General features: G+C 39.7%; 3 protein-coding genes across 3 annotated transcripts; 1 reads left to right on the forward strand and 2 right to left on the reverse strand.

The window, feature by feature from the left end:
* Window positions 1–52: 52 nt before the first annotated feature.
* scamp4 (secretory carrier membrane protein 4) lies at window positions 53–3650 on the reverse strand. Its single transcript, XM_020940085.2, has 7 exons — window positions 3556–3650; window positions 3046–3075; window positions 2820–2948; window positions 2571–2727; window positions 2340–2441; window positions 1830–1947; window positions 53–1300 (listed from the first exon to the last, which is right to left on the reverse strand). The coding sequence occupies exons 2-7, from the start codon at window positions 3050–3052 to the stop codon at window positions 1112–1114; spliced, it is 702 nt and encodes a 233-aa protein (XP_020795744.1). The 5' UTR covers window positions 3053–3075; window positions 3556–3650; the 3' UTR covers window positions 53–1111.
* Window positions 3651–4386: 736 nt separating this feature from the next.
* chaf1a (chromatin assembly factor 1, subunit A (p150)) lies at window positions 4387–10866 on the forward strand. Its single transcript, XM_020940118.2, has 16 exons — window positions 4387–4758; window positions 5710–5757; window positions 5926–6533; window positions 6614–6673; window positions 6780–7024; window positions 7101–7182; window positions 7256–7324; window positions 7394–7611; window positions 7713–7881; window positions 7974–8054; window positions 8201–8302; window positions 8371–8620; window positions 8715–8868; window positions 8941–9256; window positions 9564–9651; window positions 10137–10866. The coding sequence occupies exons 1-16, from the start codon at window positions 4695–4697 to the stop codon at window positions 10223–10225; spliced, it is 2643 nt and encodes an 880-aa protein (XP_020795777.1). The 5' UTR covers window positions 4387–4694; the 3' UTR covers window positions 10226–10866.
* A 7-nt stretch (window positions 10867–10873) lies between these two features.
* ubxn6 (UBX domain protein 6) lies at window positions 10874–14861 on the reverse strand. The gene is made up of 11 exons (XM_020940100.2): window positions 14676–14861; window positions 13884–14035; window positions 13730–13794; window positions 13537–13659; window positions 13365–13462; window positions 13215–13290; window positions 13048–13132; window positions 12742–12958; window positions 12485–12615; window positions 12263–12411; window positions 10874–11936 (listed from the first exon to the last, which is right to left on the reverse strand). The coding sequence occupies exons 1-11, from the start codon at window positions 14756–14758 to the stop codon at window positions 11811–11813; spliced, it is 1305 nt and encodes a 434-aa protein (XP_020795759.2). The 5' UTR covers window positions 14759–14861; the 3' UTR covers window positions 10874–11810.
* Between the last annotated feature and the right edge of the window lie 352 nt (window positions 14862–15213).

Raw genomic sequence — 15213 nt, forward strand, 5'->3', positions numbered from 1 at the left:
GATTTTATTTTTGTACATTTTTCAATTTGTAAAAAAATACAATAAACAACAATCATGAAATAAATTCAGAATATTTATTGAAATGTTGACTTAATGTAACATTGTTATTTTCACAAAGGTGTATTAAATCCAGGCAGTTTGCCAAAATGGCATTCAGCAATGGTTTTAGTGCAGGCACATTTCTAGAAACTTTCACATTTTTATTGGCATAGTGGTTAACTCTTACGAAAAAAGAAATGTTGTCTTGTTATTCCAAGAACAAGAAATGTTACTTCAAGAATCAAATTTAGTCATGGGGTCTTTATCAATGAGTGGATTCGTTATCCTTCAAAAATTCAGTTGTTTGTGTGTCTAGTGTTGACAGAAGGCTGGGAATTGAATTGTTCAGCCCCACGCCCACAGACGCATGCAGCTCAGTGTGGAAAGAGGCTGCAGCCCTGATAAAAGTGTTCACTACAAGGCCCCCACTAAACAAACAGTGCCACAACAAACCACACAAGCACAGGCATGAAAAATACTGAGGCAGGGGTTACTCCCCACTCACCTACAGCAGGCAGGGAAAACAAATGTTATGGCACCAAAATGCATGAGCACTTAAATGCTCCATTGAAGCATGTAGTTAGCTTTTTTGTTGAATTTAGCTAAAGTCAAACAATATTTATCTCATGCAAAAGTTGCAATATTAAGGCCTTTAAGCAAAGCTATATTAAGTGTGGTATCAAAAATAAACTGTCTTGGCAAAGTACACATAAAAACAAGATCATTGTCGTGCAGTTTTAAGTCAAACCCTGTACTTGTACTACAGTGTCCAGCATGCAGGTCTGCCAGATTATTATTTTCTATTATAAAATGTTCATAAGGCACAAGCCCCCCAAAACTCCCTTAACTCAAACCATTCTGTTAGATGTCTTCCTTTTAAATATTTTCGTAAGTACATTATTGTCAATGTAGTCACTCCAATTCACAACACAAACTTTTATGTAAACAAATAAGATATGGAATGGCATATATCTGGTAACCTTTTCAGAAATTCATTTGGCATTTTACGCTCATTAAATGCTGTTTGGCACACCCCGACAGTCTGTCTCCCTCTAGAGGATACCCAGGGCTATCACCACTGGCTGTTATCAGGGTAGCTGGGCACAGCAGCAGGGTACTGGGGCAGAGTGGGGCCCTGTGCTGTTTGGGCCACAACATTAAAGCCAGCTTCTCTCACTGGGGCACTCTTCCACATCCCTGTGGCCCACTCCTCCTGGGCACGCTGCATGCTCCCACCCCCGCCACGGTACAGCCTGTGAACCTGACCATTCAGAGGAAATAAGTAATCAGTTTAAATGAATACATGGGCCTGCTGAAGGGCATGTGCTATAGGCTCAGGATATGTGACACTATAATGGAAGATGGACTTTATGAAACTTTTCTGATGGAGGGTATGTTCCACATAATGGCATAAAACCTCTCTATTGTCATGGATACAATAATGTCAGATAGGCTCATAGTAAAAATCCTTTCCTAAAAAGTTTATTTTTTTCCGTCAATATAAACACCTGCAACTGAATAAATGCATGATAATTATGCTTAATATCAAACAAAGGACCATTCCAGGAGAAGCAATAAAGTATGGCCAGTAAACAAACATGTGATGGAGCCTCCACTAGAAAAGATCCATACTGCACCTTCATATTTTAGGGAATATTATCAACAGTGAATAGTATTTTTTAATTTCATAAAAGCCACATCAGCAAGACAATAAGATGTTAAAATTATAGTATTGTTGCAGAGTCACTAGAATAGCCTGTAGCATATTTGTGCACGAGTTGCTCACTCACCTTGATAAGCACGAGTGCCATTAAAGCAGTCACCAGTGTGAAGAGCAGTGTGGTGATGAGCATCACAATAGCAGAGCCCACATTGGAGCTGAAAAACATCACTGTTGCAATCCAGCCGCTTTATTTCAGGTGGAATCAGATGAAATGAAGTGAACAGGTTAGTTAAAGTGAAACACAGCACCAAAACCAAGGTTATAATACGCAGCAGCAGCTACAACAGCAGAATGCAGTTAAGTGCATAAAAGACAAACAACTGTAAAAGAGCATGACAGTGCTCAGTTAATGTTCTTAATAAACAGCATTCCCATGTGAATGAATGCAAGCAAAGCCTAGCCCAGTTGTGGGCCATCATTACGTGAAGTTCAAATTCAGATGAATTATTTACATTAGCTTTGCACAAGTGGATGCAAATTAAAGGATTATTCACATTAAAAAACAAAAGGTAATATACAGTGACATAGTAACTGTCAGATTTGTCTATTGCAATTGGGTACATGTCCTAAAACTCACCATGTTCCCCAGCCTGAGATACCTAATGTCTGAATAAGAGCCAACACACACTGAAGGAAGAAGATGAAAAAGAAGGCCATGAAGTTGAAAGAGCTATCGGCCCTGAAAATAAAACAAGAAAGCATTTGTCTTTGAAGATACATATAGATGTTTTCTGTGTTTTGTTTAGCAAGCATAAAAGGAACCTGTATTTTGTAAACATTACATGGCATTTGTGTTGTACATACTAACCTGAAGGCTTTGTACAGTGGTCTGAACCAACAAGTATAACTGCACGGGCTGAAAAGAAGGAGCCAAAGTAAAGAGAAGCCAAAGTTCGTGGCACTTCCACCACCAGCCCACCAAGCAATACAAGAAATGACATTGATGCAAAGAGTGGCTGAATACACTGCAAAGGAAACAATATATTAGTATACATGTTTGTGCTTTAGAAACTGTATCAAAAATTAAAACAATAAAAGCATACAGTGTACAACATACTCATCCAAAGTGTGTAGACTCTGCGCACAAGTTGCTGATGAGGTGAAGGAATTTCCTCATCAATATTCTGGTAAAAGCACGGCTTAATTTTCATGAATTTAGGCAGGGGAGGAAAGTTATTCACGCGCTCTAGGACAAAAGAGGAAATAGTTCAATCATTTCAACTTACACTGTGCTCAGTGTTTGTGATAATGAATTTATCATTAAAAACGGTTAAATAACAAACCTCCCATTTTTTTTAATTAAATGAAGTTATCTGAAACATAAAAGAGAGGAAAACTCACAATTAGACTAACACAAGAACAGTGAAACAAAGTTGGTACTGGTGATTTTGAATCTTCTGTTGAACTGAACTTAATAAACTCGCACTTATAGGTTATAGTTCACCTTGCGTTAACTGGCATAAACTTTATCATGATAAAAGCAATGACTGTAAAACTTAGGTTTTTAAAGGGGGCATAAAGAGTATATTTTTATTTCAACTAATCTAACTAAAGCTACCGCTTAATACACACTGATTAAGTAATGTAGCGGATGCAATGACATAAGCAGATGTATAATGTTTTTAGTTTTAGCATTTAGTAGCAGCTAGGGCCGAGTTCTTAAACGTCGCGTAGATAAATATATACATTTGTTTTTTATTTGCAAATTTACATGGAACAAGGTTTTAGCGGAGTTTTCGGTTCATTCAAAGCGTATAAAACCACAAAAGTCCAGTTAGAACATGAAGCGTTACCGTTTCTTCACGTTTCCGGCAAAATCCAATGCCAAATCTGCACTTCTGCAGGGGTCCGGGAATCCTGCAGGATGCGCGTTTGTCATAGCAAGCAGTGCGCATGTGCAGAGTAGGAGCGGTTGTAGTTTTTGAAAGTATTGTTCCGTTCATCGTTATGGAGATATAAACTGAGCGAACTACATTTCCCAGAATGTAACGCGCGTTAAACGGGAAACGCGTGACAACAACATGACACACAATATATTAATTACACACCCTTCTAATCTAAAATGTTTCATTCATATTAACCGAAATTAGCATGAACAAATAATGGTACGACAAAGTTAGGTTAGGCGGGGAAATATCAGCTGATTTCATGGTCAACTCAGTCTTTGATTCTTTAAAGATGCAACGACTTCCAAAACAAAAATACTTAAAAGAATCCCTAGCACGTTGTATGTACAGCAACTTTTATTTACTTCTTTATCCTCAACAAGTTATAACAACTTTTCAATCTTAATGGGACTTGTTGTGACGAGATTGGACGTTTGTTTTGTTTTTTTCTTAAGTACGAAATGCGCGAAGAATTGTGAGGCACTGCAGGCTCGCAATGTGATTAATCGCTTCATAATAAGAGAAATATGCATAGCATAATAATTGTTCACATGTAGAGGAATAATCTCAGCATTCTTTTAATTATCACATTTTCTTAATTGTCACTCGCTGTCACAGCATGTCAAAGCCAACCCAGTCTATGAGCCAACTATGTACCTTAGCCATATACAGTTATAACATAGATCCATGAGTTATATACACAGTGAAGAGCAGCCCCACAGCACTGAGCAGGGGCAGATATCAAACGCACCCTGTACTCTGTGTTAGATTTTGGACCAATGAGCGGCGGACCCTGATGGAAGTGACACACTCCCGCCAATTCCGAGTGCGGAGCGCGGAGCTGCACTGGGGCTGAACGCGGGGAGACCGTGGAGTACACCAAACAAAAATGTGCAATATTTAGTGTCTAACAAATCAAGAATAAGGGATTTTTATCGACAGCACAGACCCACGGTGCTTTGTTGTGTCCAGCTCTGCAGCTGACACGGCCTGTTGGTGGAATAAAAGTGAGTTTTGTACAGAGGGTTCCCGGTAGAGGCTCAACGATGTTAGCGGCAGAAAACCCAGCTGTGGACGGCGGACATTTAGCCTCAACCCCCCGGAGAAAAGGTACCATTTAGCCATTTTGGAAACTATTTTTAGCTCTAAATCCTACTAATGTCAGCTGTTTCTTTATAACACCGCACATACTGCCTTACAAGATATATCATTACATTAAAACCTTCGCGGATTTAAAAAAACAAAACTGCAAAGAAGCTTTATGCTTGCTCTTTCTAGTTGGATTGTGATCTTAGGCCCAATAATGGTGTCTGCAACTGGAGCTTTATTATAAGTTTACAACCAGCTAGATTTTAGTTAGGCAGTTTCTGAACTATTTCAATGCTAATGTCTCATCATTTCTTTCTCTTTGACATTTGAGTCAAGTGAAGAATTATGGTTTAGTTAGTTGTTAGCACAATAAAGCACCGCGGCTCAACATTGACGTGTTTTCTTGGGCTAATCTAAATGCTAATCATACAACCAAATGGAAAAACTCATGTACTTTTTCTCAGCGTCCATATGTAATTAAAAAACACTCAAGTCTGAACTGTCGTTCATTTCCTTGTTTTCAATAATTAGTTAAAGTTGTAACTTTTGAGGAATACTACATACACATCGTTGGTTCAGCTCTGTTTGAGGGCAGCCTAGCAGAGCCTGTCTGCGGGCGACAGGGCCCGCTGTGGGGACCACTACACTAACTCTGGTTGGCGGGAGAGAGCTAACCAAACACTGCACACTGCAGCCGTGATGATAGTGAGCTAACGTGCTAGCACAGGTCATTGTAGTCCTCATGTCATTCTGCGCCTATGGAAAGTCTCATAGGCCTTCTTACTCGAGATGGACTCTGTGAGGTGCACATTCAGCTATTATAATCTGAAAAGTAAACAAATGAGTTATCGTGAAACTGTTGAAGTAATAGCTTTAGATGAGTAATCATAACTGGTGCATTTAACAAAAGTGTATCTTTTCCTGTTGAAAATTATGGTCTCAATGAGTAACCCATCGTGTTTTTGTCTCTAGGAATGGATTGCAAACCAAGTAACAATGCAAATAAAAAACTTGTTCAAGGTAAGCATTTAAACTTGAATCTTATCAAATTTTATTATGATTTGTGTAAGACATATTTTGTGAATTTGCATAATCAATCACTATGGATTTGCCCTTGTTTGCTTTTAAGATAATGTCTGTTTTTATTTTGTTTTCTAAATTCTTTACCTCTAATTATTGTGTTTGCAGCACGTCTACCATTCAAGCGCCTGAACCCTGAGCCAAAAGAGAACCACCCACCCAAACGTCCTTGTGCCCATGCTTGTCCAGATCCGGAGTTATCTGAAAGGGAGAATGAGAATGAGTCCTCTCCTCTTCCTCTGTGCACTGGACCACCACTGGTCAATGGCCGTGGTCCATTGGATGGTTTTCTCACTTGCAAACGTTCAGTGCCTGCTGATGAAAATATGGTCATAGATCTAACTGAAGAGAAAGAGTCTCCTATAAAATGTCGACTTCTTCCATTAAATGACAAGAAACAGAAACAAGATAGAAGAGTATCCTCTGGAAAATTAAACAGAAGCATTAACTCTTCTTCCGTCACTGACTCTCCCAAAAAACAAACTGTGGACGAGGATGTTATGGCTCAAGATGAGAAACTAGATCAGAGTGCCTCCACATCATTTCTTGACACAACAAAAGAATCTGTGAGTGAGGAAGAATCCCAGAATGAATCTCAAGATGCTTCTAGTTTGGTAAACCAGTCTCTGCTCTCCAATTCCCTGGACAGCTCCATATCTGAGAGCTCCCCAGAGAAGCCCAGTAATGAGAATGTCACTCCCACTTCCACTCACACAGTAAGAATTTAACCATACTTTTCATGTAAAAACGGCCTACTTCTTTTAACCTGTCTATATTTTCATCTTGTCATTTCCAGGAGCCAAAGACCACACCCAAGATTCCTGCAGAGAAAAAGTTAAAAAGGCGCTCCCTGAAGGTAAATGTTTTACACTATAAACACATACCATTTATTTGCCCAGCATTAAAAAAGAGGCCTTGTGTCACTTTTTTCTAAAGCAATGTTGTTTTATTTCCTAATTAAGAATGTGCAAGAGCAGGAAGAGAAGCTCCGTCTACGTCAGGAAAAAGACAGGCTAAAAGAAGAGGCTAAAGCAGCAAAAGAGAAAAAGAAAGAAGATGCTCGTAAACAAAAAGAGGAGCGTGATAAAGAGAAACGTGAAAAGAAGGAGCGAGAGGAGCGTGAACGGAAAGAGAAAAAAGAGAAGGAGGAGAAAGAGAAGGCTGAGAGGTTAAAGGCCAAAGAGGAGCAGCGGAAGTCAAAGCTTGAGTAAGTGTTCACTGTCCCTTTTTCTACGCAAAAGATTAGCGGACATTTAGGGTTAAACTTTGCTATTATGTTTTAGGGCTAAGCTTGAAGAGAAACGTAAGAAGGATGAAGAAAAACGCATTAAGGAAGAAGAAAAACGGTTAAAAGAAGAGAAAGATGTGAGTTTAATATCTTGTTTTCAAATAATAATGAAAAGGTGATGATTATAAACAGCCTGACCTGTGATTGCAGCGCCTCAAAGCTGAAAAAGCAGAAATCACACGGTTTCTACAGAAGCCTAAGACCCAACAGGCACCAAAGGTTGGTCTTCTGTCTTTAAATGTGATACAGGTTATGACAGATGAGTTGATCATTTTATTTTGCTTTTAGACTCTTTCTGCTGCTTGTGGAAAGTTTGCTCCATTTGAAATTAAAGAGAACATGTTTTTGGCCCCACTGACCCGGGTTCAGTGTGAAGATTTGGTTCTGGAGAAACTGGATGAATATTTATTGAAGCCTTCTCAAAACGGTAATGGACTCAAAGACTGGATTGAGCAAAAGCCACGGTGCTCAGGCCCCACCAAAACCAGGAGAACAAATTCACTTAGGTTAGTCTGTTTTCTTACCCATAAGAGCTGTGTTTGGATTATTTTGAATAAAAACACATTTTCAGTCTTTTTTTTTTTTTTTTTTTTTTTTTCCTCCTCAGCGAGTGTACAGCAGCAGAAAATCCTAAAACTGAAGGTGTCCCAGACCGTTCTCGTCATGGACCAATGAAACTGCTACAGTTCCATGAAAACTACCGTCCAGCTTATTGGGGCACCTGGAGCAAGAAGAGCTCACACATTTCAGCTCGCTGCCCTTTGAGACAAGACAAGGTAAAGCATTTTATTCTGTTCTATAGGAATGTGAGATTAGCATCCTAGCCTTATGCATATACAGTGTAGTTAAGTATCATTTTGCTTGATAGGATCTGTTGGACTATGAAGTGGACAGTGATGAAGAGTGGGAGGAGGAAGAACCAGGAGAGTCTCTGTCACACAGTGAAGGCGTGAGTAATCTAAACTGTACATATGTTGTCTGTGATGTGGGCCACTGTCTGACATGGATTTGTGTGCAACGTGTGTCCCCATCCATTTGTGGATGAGGACACGTGTTGCTGTTTTATGAAACTAAAACATAATTATCCTCCCACAGGAAGATGAGGAAGAAGGAGGTGAAGAGGATGATGACGACGATGATGGTTTCTTTGTGCCTCACGGATACCTCTCTGATGATGAAGGGGCTCTGGAAGAAGAGGTAATGTACTCAGTACTGTGATACAGGGCATTTAGTCTCTTTGCAGACGTTAACATGCGTTTTCATAGGATGGTGGTGATTTGGAGAAACAGAAACTTCAACAGAAACTTAAAGCAAAGGAATGGGATGAGTTGATGTCCACCAAAAAGAAGATGAAGTTCCTGGAGCCTGTGGTGAAGGGCTGTGTATGGGAGGGGGAGGGGCTTGGCTCAGAGATGTTCCAGATCTACGCTCTGTGTCTGATCGAGCCTTTGGCCAAAACAGACAACAGCCCCAGCCCAGAGGAGCAGAGTCTGAAAAAGCAGCAAGAGACTGAGTGTGAGTGTTCTTACTAAACTTTATATGATGTATTTATATGACTAAATGCACTTTCTTTGTCTATGTATACCCTGACTTATAACTATTTCTGCAGTACTTGGACAGATGCTTCCACTGCTCCACGGAAACTCAAACAGCAGCAAAATGATCATTACTGAGTTCCAGGAGTTTTGTCGACAGCAGTCATCACCATCTTCTCCTCCTCAACTGTCCAGTCCTCAAAACGCTACAGATAATATTCCATCCAGGTAGAGAAATTATGCTTTTACCAGATCTTCCCTGATTTTAGTAGATTCCTTAATTGAATAATTTTTCTTCAGGATAAAGCTAAGGCGGCTCATCAAAAATAATGCCGTATATGAGAAGCGCTCGACCTATAAGAGGTGTTGCTGGTATGTCCACAAAGAGGTTCTGTCTCAGTTTGGTCAGGAGGCGCTCCCTGTGCCCTGTCAGTGGACATACCTCACCACGGGACTCAGAGAGGAGCCCCGTGAAGAGTCACAGGCTGCAACAGGGTCTGTGGGCAACTCTCCCACCACTCCACAGACCTCCTCCAGCTCTGCTGCCCACAAGAGGAGGAGCACAGGCAGCATGTCCATCACCAAGTTCATGAAGAGGTGTAAGGAGACAGAAACGGTACAGTGCTTTAGTTTATTTTTAATTATTATTTTTAATTATTATTTTCAACTTACAAGAGATTTCAAATTGATTGTCCTTTTGGTTGCAGCACCTCCATTTATATTTGTAGCAAGGAGTGATACAGGAAAATAACTTATGTATTGTTTGTAAAAAAAAAAAAAAAAAAAAAAAACTGCATTAAAGGTTATCTTTTTCTACTTTTTTGTTAACCTGAAGAAGGAAGAGTTGGAGAATAAACATTTTAGTTATTACCTGGAATTTCAGGACTTGAATCTGTTTCTTAACATGTGGTTTGATTTTCCAGTCTGAGGCCACAGAGGCAGATGGGTTTCAGGCAGATACAGAAGAGGATGACGATGATGACTGTATCATTGTCTCAACAACTAAAGATGGTAAGTTCTTAGGATTTTCAAGTGTTCAGTGTCAACTGCTATACATAAAGAGAAAATCTATTGCCCCAGACCTTTATATACCTTTATATATATATATATATATATATATATATATATGATATGATATGTGTGTATACATATACATATATACACACACACACACACACACATACACACACACACACACACACACACACACACACACACACACACACACACACACACACACACACACACACACACACACACACACACACACACACACACACACACACACACACACACACACACACACACACACACACACACACACACACACACACACACACACACACACACACACACACACACACACACACACACACACACACACACACACACACACACACACACACACACACACACACACACACACACACACACACACACACACACACACACACACACACACACACACACACACTAATGATCAATCAACTGTCCAGGCTTAACCAGAGAGAATTCTGAGGACCAACCGATGGATGTCACTCCCTCTGACCCAGTGTCCAGCGCTTCAACCCTCGCCTCTGTCTGACCACAGCACTGTTCAAACACATGGGGACCTCACTGCTGCTCGGGGCCAGACATCACCTGTCTCAGTCTTGGTGTTTTTGATGAGTCTGAACTCCTCAAATGATCAGCACAAATGACTCTTCAACAAGGGACCCACGGGTGACACTGGCATCTTGAATCTCTTTATCCAGTCAAACTGACCGGGTCAAGGTATTTTGTTTTTGTGCATAAAATCAGTGTGACTATTAAACTAAGGTATGTTTGCATGTTGAAGTTTGGCATTGCCTTATTCTAGAGGCTATAACTGATCTGATGAAAGTGCTGCTCAGATATGCTAGATTAAAACAAGGCAGACTCATTACATAAAGAACAGGATTATCTGTTAAATGCTAGATGTGGCATTATGAGGTTACCTTGATTATAATTTCTTACGGCATACAGTTAATCAGAGGGGATGTGAGACTCGGTTGATCAGTACCTTAGTTGTTTTAATAGGTGCATTTATACGACTTGTTCTACTTGTAATTCTCTTGAGTCGTTACTCAATCTGAGCGTGTACAGATATCCTGTGTCACATTTTATAAATATGTATTTTCTTTGTTTTTCAAGAATACTTGAACAAGAAATTCATTAAACATTAAACTGCACTTTTATAAGAAAACACATTCAGTGGTTGTCAGCAAGCAACTTTGTTGTCATGTTTATTGACTTAATGTTAACGGTCTTGGTTACAGGCAGAATAAAAGGAAATGCACAAAACAGCATCTTAAACAGTCACATGGTGCAAGCCTCACAAAAGTCCAAACGACTGGACAAGGCTCTGTCCAAATTAACATCTCACAGGTGTTTAACATTAACTGTATTCCTCTTTAACTGCCTGTTAAGGTTTACATGCAATGGATGCATTTAAACATTAGAGGTAGATGTTAACCAAATTAAAACCAAATTAACCTTTTGATCTTATGCATATTAATGTGGAATTTGTAGATTATTGAAATCAATTAAATACTTAATATGAACAAACATGAATTACGCAATACGGTTGCAACAATAAACGATGATGAAATGAACATTGAAGCATTTAATATTTTCCTGACTTGTTAACGTGCTGTGAGGTTTGAAATTCACACAGCCAAGTTCAGTAGTGCAAAGTTAACAGCTTAAGTGAAGCAGGACACAGCAGTCCAGAGTTGTGCAGCTGAGCCAGATTCACATCAGAAGGTCAATGACAGGAAACAGTTTATCAAATGGACACTGGATAACCCTGTCATTGATACACCCATCTTGCCTTCAGCATGACTCATTAATCTTACTGAACTTTACCCATCCATAAACCTTCTATCATGTGTTAAACTGTCATGTATCCAAACCACAAACATGGACTTCACTTAACACAACTATACTTGTCTTTCATCTTTTAAAGCACACTCTAGATGTTAAAGTATGTACAGTAGAATTCTGCCCACAGAATGGGACAGGGCTGGACTCAAAAATATTGTAATTGCATCAGCGATGCCCCTGGTGTTTGACTGCCTGCTACTGTCTTCAGTTGTAAAGTACATGTCACAAGTCATTAGGTAATTCTAAAGTATGAAAGCAGTGTTGACTCAGCTCAGGGTCTGAATTTTTTCAAGAAGCTCTGGTTTCAGCAGAGCAGGACTTTTTCCTCCTGCGGCTGCGATATCGGCCTGCACAGCTGCGTCCCAGGCAAAGGTGAGCAAGGCAGCGGGCACCTGCCAAAGGAAAGTGTTAGAAGTTAGTATGTATGGATCGCAACAAAAAGATAGCATTGTGACAATTTGCTTATTTAAAATCATAATCAAATGTATAACTACATCAAGTCTTATGTGCACCTCTACACTGCATTCTGACACCTTTTTACAGTAACTAACTCTTGTGAACACTAACCAGGCCTCACTCAGCATCCATCAGGACACAACACATCAGCTTTGAGGACATGAGAATATGATCCATACCACAAACAGTAGCCCATATTAATTAATTTATGTTATAGTTGGCTAATGCTGATTGCAGATGGAAGAATGTGCAATGAACTTACCAAATTGCACTCTGCAAGAGCCACATCCTCTGACTCCTGTAGTTTTTGGCCTCCAGGAGCGATCAGTTCAAATGGCTGCCAGCCATCCACCAGAGACTCTCTCACAAAACTGTACAATGTAGTGAGACGGTCCCAGGCATAAAAGGTCCCTGACATTCAACAGTAATATATTTATGTAAACATGAACATAATTCACAATTTATGCAATGCATAACATGATACCTTGTAGCAGGTTTCCATCAGGCAACCTGATTCTCAGCAAAGTGTAGTTGTATTTTCGTCTCTCTCTCTGTTCATCTTTCTCTCTCATTACCTTAGTCCGCAACATTGAATTCTTTTCGACTAAATCACTCCTGAAACATGCATTCAGTGTGTTTTTAGTCTACTTTAAACTTTATGGACCCAAGAAAAAAAACATTAAAACCCAATGATATGGGTTAAATTGTTGCTTGATTCGATACAATGGGAACATTCCTCACCGCTGCTGCTGCTCCTTCTTGAGCTCCTCGGCTGAGAGGTTATAGAACTCTGGAGGAAGCTCAAAGCGCTGAGCGTTGGGCGACGGTCTGAGGGCCTGAGGTTGCCTGTCCAGCACAGCTCTGACCGGCTCTCCTCTCTGCAGGCGGTCCCTCCTCTCTTTCATTAGCTCCAGATCATCAGAGCTCTGCTCTGGCAGCACCAAGAACTCCTCTTCCTCTGGATGAGAAAATTGTTTTTAATAACAGCAAGGTAAAAGAAACTGGTATCTTTAGATGAGTAGCAGTGAGTGAGATGAGTGCAGTTACCTTGACCTTCTACAGGAAGTGAAGTGCTTATAAAACCGAGTGCCTCAAGAAACTCTCTGCTGCCCTCAACACATCGCACTTTCTCCTGAGGGAAAAAGAGCATATTTTTGTGTATATAATACAAAAATAAAAGTCATAAAAATCAGTTGAACTAACTCAATACAAACCTGAAAAACCTTGTTGGAGAGTTTAATTTTTCTGTATTTTTCTTCTGATGGATTTTTACAAATGTTGTCAACATACCTGTAAATAAATTAAACATTGTGTAGTTATACAGGTGATGATACTGACTGCAAGGTCATTTAACTAAGTCTTACTTGCTTATGATGTCAACAGCAGCTTTCACTTTATCTCTGTCTTTGTTGAACGTGTGCATCATCATAACAGAGGCCTCCACTGCATCTTCCTCAAAACGCTTTAAACAAAAAGATGGTGTCAGTATTAAGCTAAAATATTCTGTCTGTATGATTTGAATTTTAATTTATATACCATAAAAATTGCTTCTTTTATGTGGACCTCCCTTTCACTCTTGGTTAAAGTGGCTCCTGTCAAAGGGCAAGTGAAATACACACCAGACACTGACAAACTGGAAGGGTCTTTTACTTGAGAGCCCTAGAGGAAAAAATATGAATGTTAAGTAATACACACTAATTCTGTTTATGCCATTTTTAAAACACCATACCTCCGCAGTATCCGGCTTTTCTTTTTCAGCCAGTGCCGCTGCCTCAGCCTCCAATTCTCTTTTTACTAAAAAGGTATGTAACAGTACAATTGGTACACACAACAACCAGCCATAAAGAAGGCAATGTAGGGACAGATTGGTTTCTCTGACCCACCTTGGTTCCTAATGGTATCGTGAGAAGTGTGCACTTTGGGCTTGTGCTGCTGCTCTATACGTGCCAGAGCAGCTGCCCCTGCTCTCTGGGCTCCTTCACTAGGTGCATGATAAGGTCTGGCGGTGCTGCTGTGGACAGGCTCAGGTCTGGCACTGGTATGAAGGAAATTCAAAGAAGGTATTTATTCAATGTGTGTGTAATATGATTCTGCATAGTACTTATTTATAAATAAATTATATAATTATTTAGTGGTTCATAATAGTATGTGTTTATTTTTGCCATAATCTTGTTTGATTTGGTTCAATACTGTTAATATATAGTATTTATATTGTTATTGTTGTTTTCTCCTTTGCCCACATCGAGAAGGCTTGTGGATGCTATGTGATTGTGCCTATGGGATCCTTGCTGCAGTAGTTTAGACGTTTGTATAGACGTTTGTCAAAAAATCTCCAGCGCTAGTCAGTGCACGAATGCACTGTCTGCATCTGCTGGAGTCACAGCGCTAATAAGATTTTACAAAGATTAACTCAAGCACGTCTACTACAGTGGACACCTCCCTGTCCCTCCTCTCCCCCTCTCTCCACAAAGAGTTACATAATACGCTGATAGATGGTCTAAACGGGCTAATCCACAAAAAAAGGTCAACCATTTTACCTGAATCGTAAACATGCGTATTTGTTATAAAATATAATGTTATTTATATTTTAGTAAGTTCACTTGAGTGGAGTTAGCCCCTGTATGGCTGGTTCTAGCTGCATTAGCTACAACCAAAGAAATAGAGCTTCAAAGTACCTGGTATCCTCTGTCAGCTTTTTACCAGGCCCGGCTGACTTGAACTTTATGTCCTTTTTAATGTCTTCAAAAAATTTCTTCATCGTCCTGTGACTTCAGTGAGGATATAAACAGCTCTTAGAGAAGATGTGGATACAGCCGCGTACACCAAAACAAAAAAGTGTCAGCTGTGAACCAACTGCTTCCGCCCCATCGTCTCCGCTTTAGCGCCCCCTGGCGGGCAGCAGCCAGAACGACAGCAATAATTTATAATATATATATAAAAAATAAATTCTAATGTTTGTGACATTTATCTATTTTACAGCTATTAAATTGGAACATAATTGGCAGACTGTCTTTGCATCACGCCAATGATCAAGCCCCATCTTATAAAGCTCAATGGGTTCAATAAAATTTGTATTTGGACATGGATTATTATGATTTTGTAATGAAGGATGTATATAAAACATACACATAAATACCATGTCAACAAACCTAAGCACCTTTATGGGTGCATTGCTCTTTATGCGCGTGGTTTAACGACGATAAGGATTTTATT

The sequence above is a fragment of the Boleophthalmus pectinirostris genome, unplaced genomic scaffold, assembly GCF_026225935.1.
Source record: "Boleophthalmus pectinirostris isolate CB_2022bp ecotype Guang Dong unplaced genomic scaffold, ASM2622593v1 HiC_scaffold_7, whole genome shotgun sequence".
NCBI lineage: Eukaryota > Metazoa > Chordata > Actinopteri > Gobiiformes > Gobiidae > Boleophthalmus > Boleophthalmus pectinirostris.

Coding starts and splice junctions, on each gene's coding strand:
- scamp4 (XM_020940085.2), bottom strand. Junction 2,442..2,570: donor CCACTGTACAAAGCCTTCAG/GTTAGTATGTAC, acceptor TTTTATTTTCAG/GGCCGATAGCTCTTTCAACT. Junction 1,301..1,829: donor TGGCACTCGTGCTTATCAAG/GTGAGTGAGCAA, acceptor CTGAATGGTCAG/GTTCACAGGCTGTACCGTGG.
- chaf1a (XM_020940118.2), top strand. CDS start 4,695: ATGTTAGCGGCAGAAAACCCAGCTGTGGACGGCGGACATTTAGCCTCA. Junction 7,882..7,973: donor GCCCTTTGAGACAAGACAAG/GTAAAGCATTTT, acceptor TTTGCTTGATAG/GATCTGTTGGACTATGAAGT. Junction 8,621..8,714: donor AAAGCAGCAAGAGACTGAGT/GTGAGTGTTCTT, acceptor CTATTTCTGCAG/TACTTGGACAGATGCTTCCA.
- ubxn6 (XM_020940100.2), bottom strand. CDS start 14,758: ATGAAGAAATTTTTTGAAGACATTAAAAAGGACATAAAGTTCAAGTCA. Junction 12,616..12,741: donor AAGAAGGAGCAGCAGCAGCG/GTGAGGAATGTT, acceptor TGCATGTTTCAG/GAGTGATTTAGTCGAAAAGA. Junction 12,412..12,484: donor TGATGGAAACCTGCTACAAG/GTATCATGTTAT, acceptor GTTGAATGTCAG/GGACCTTTTATGCCTGGGAC.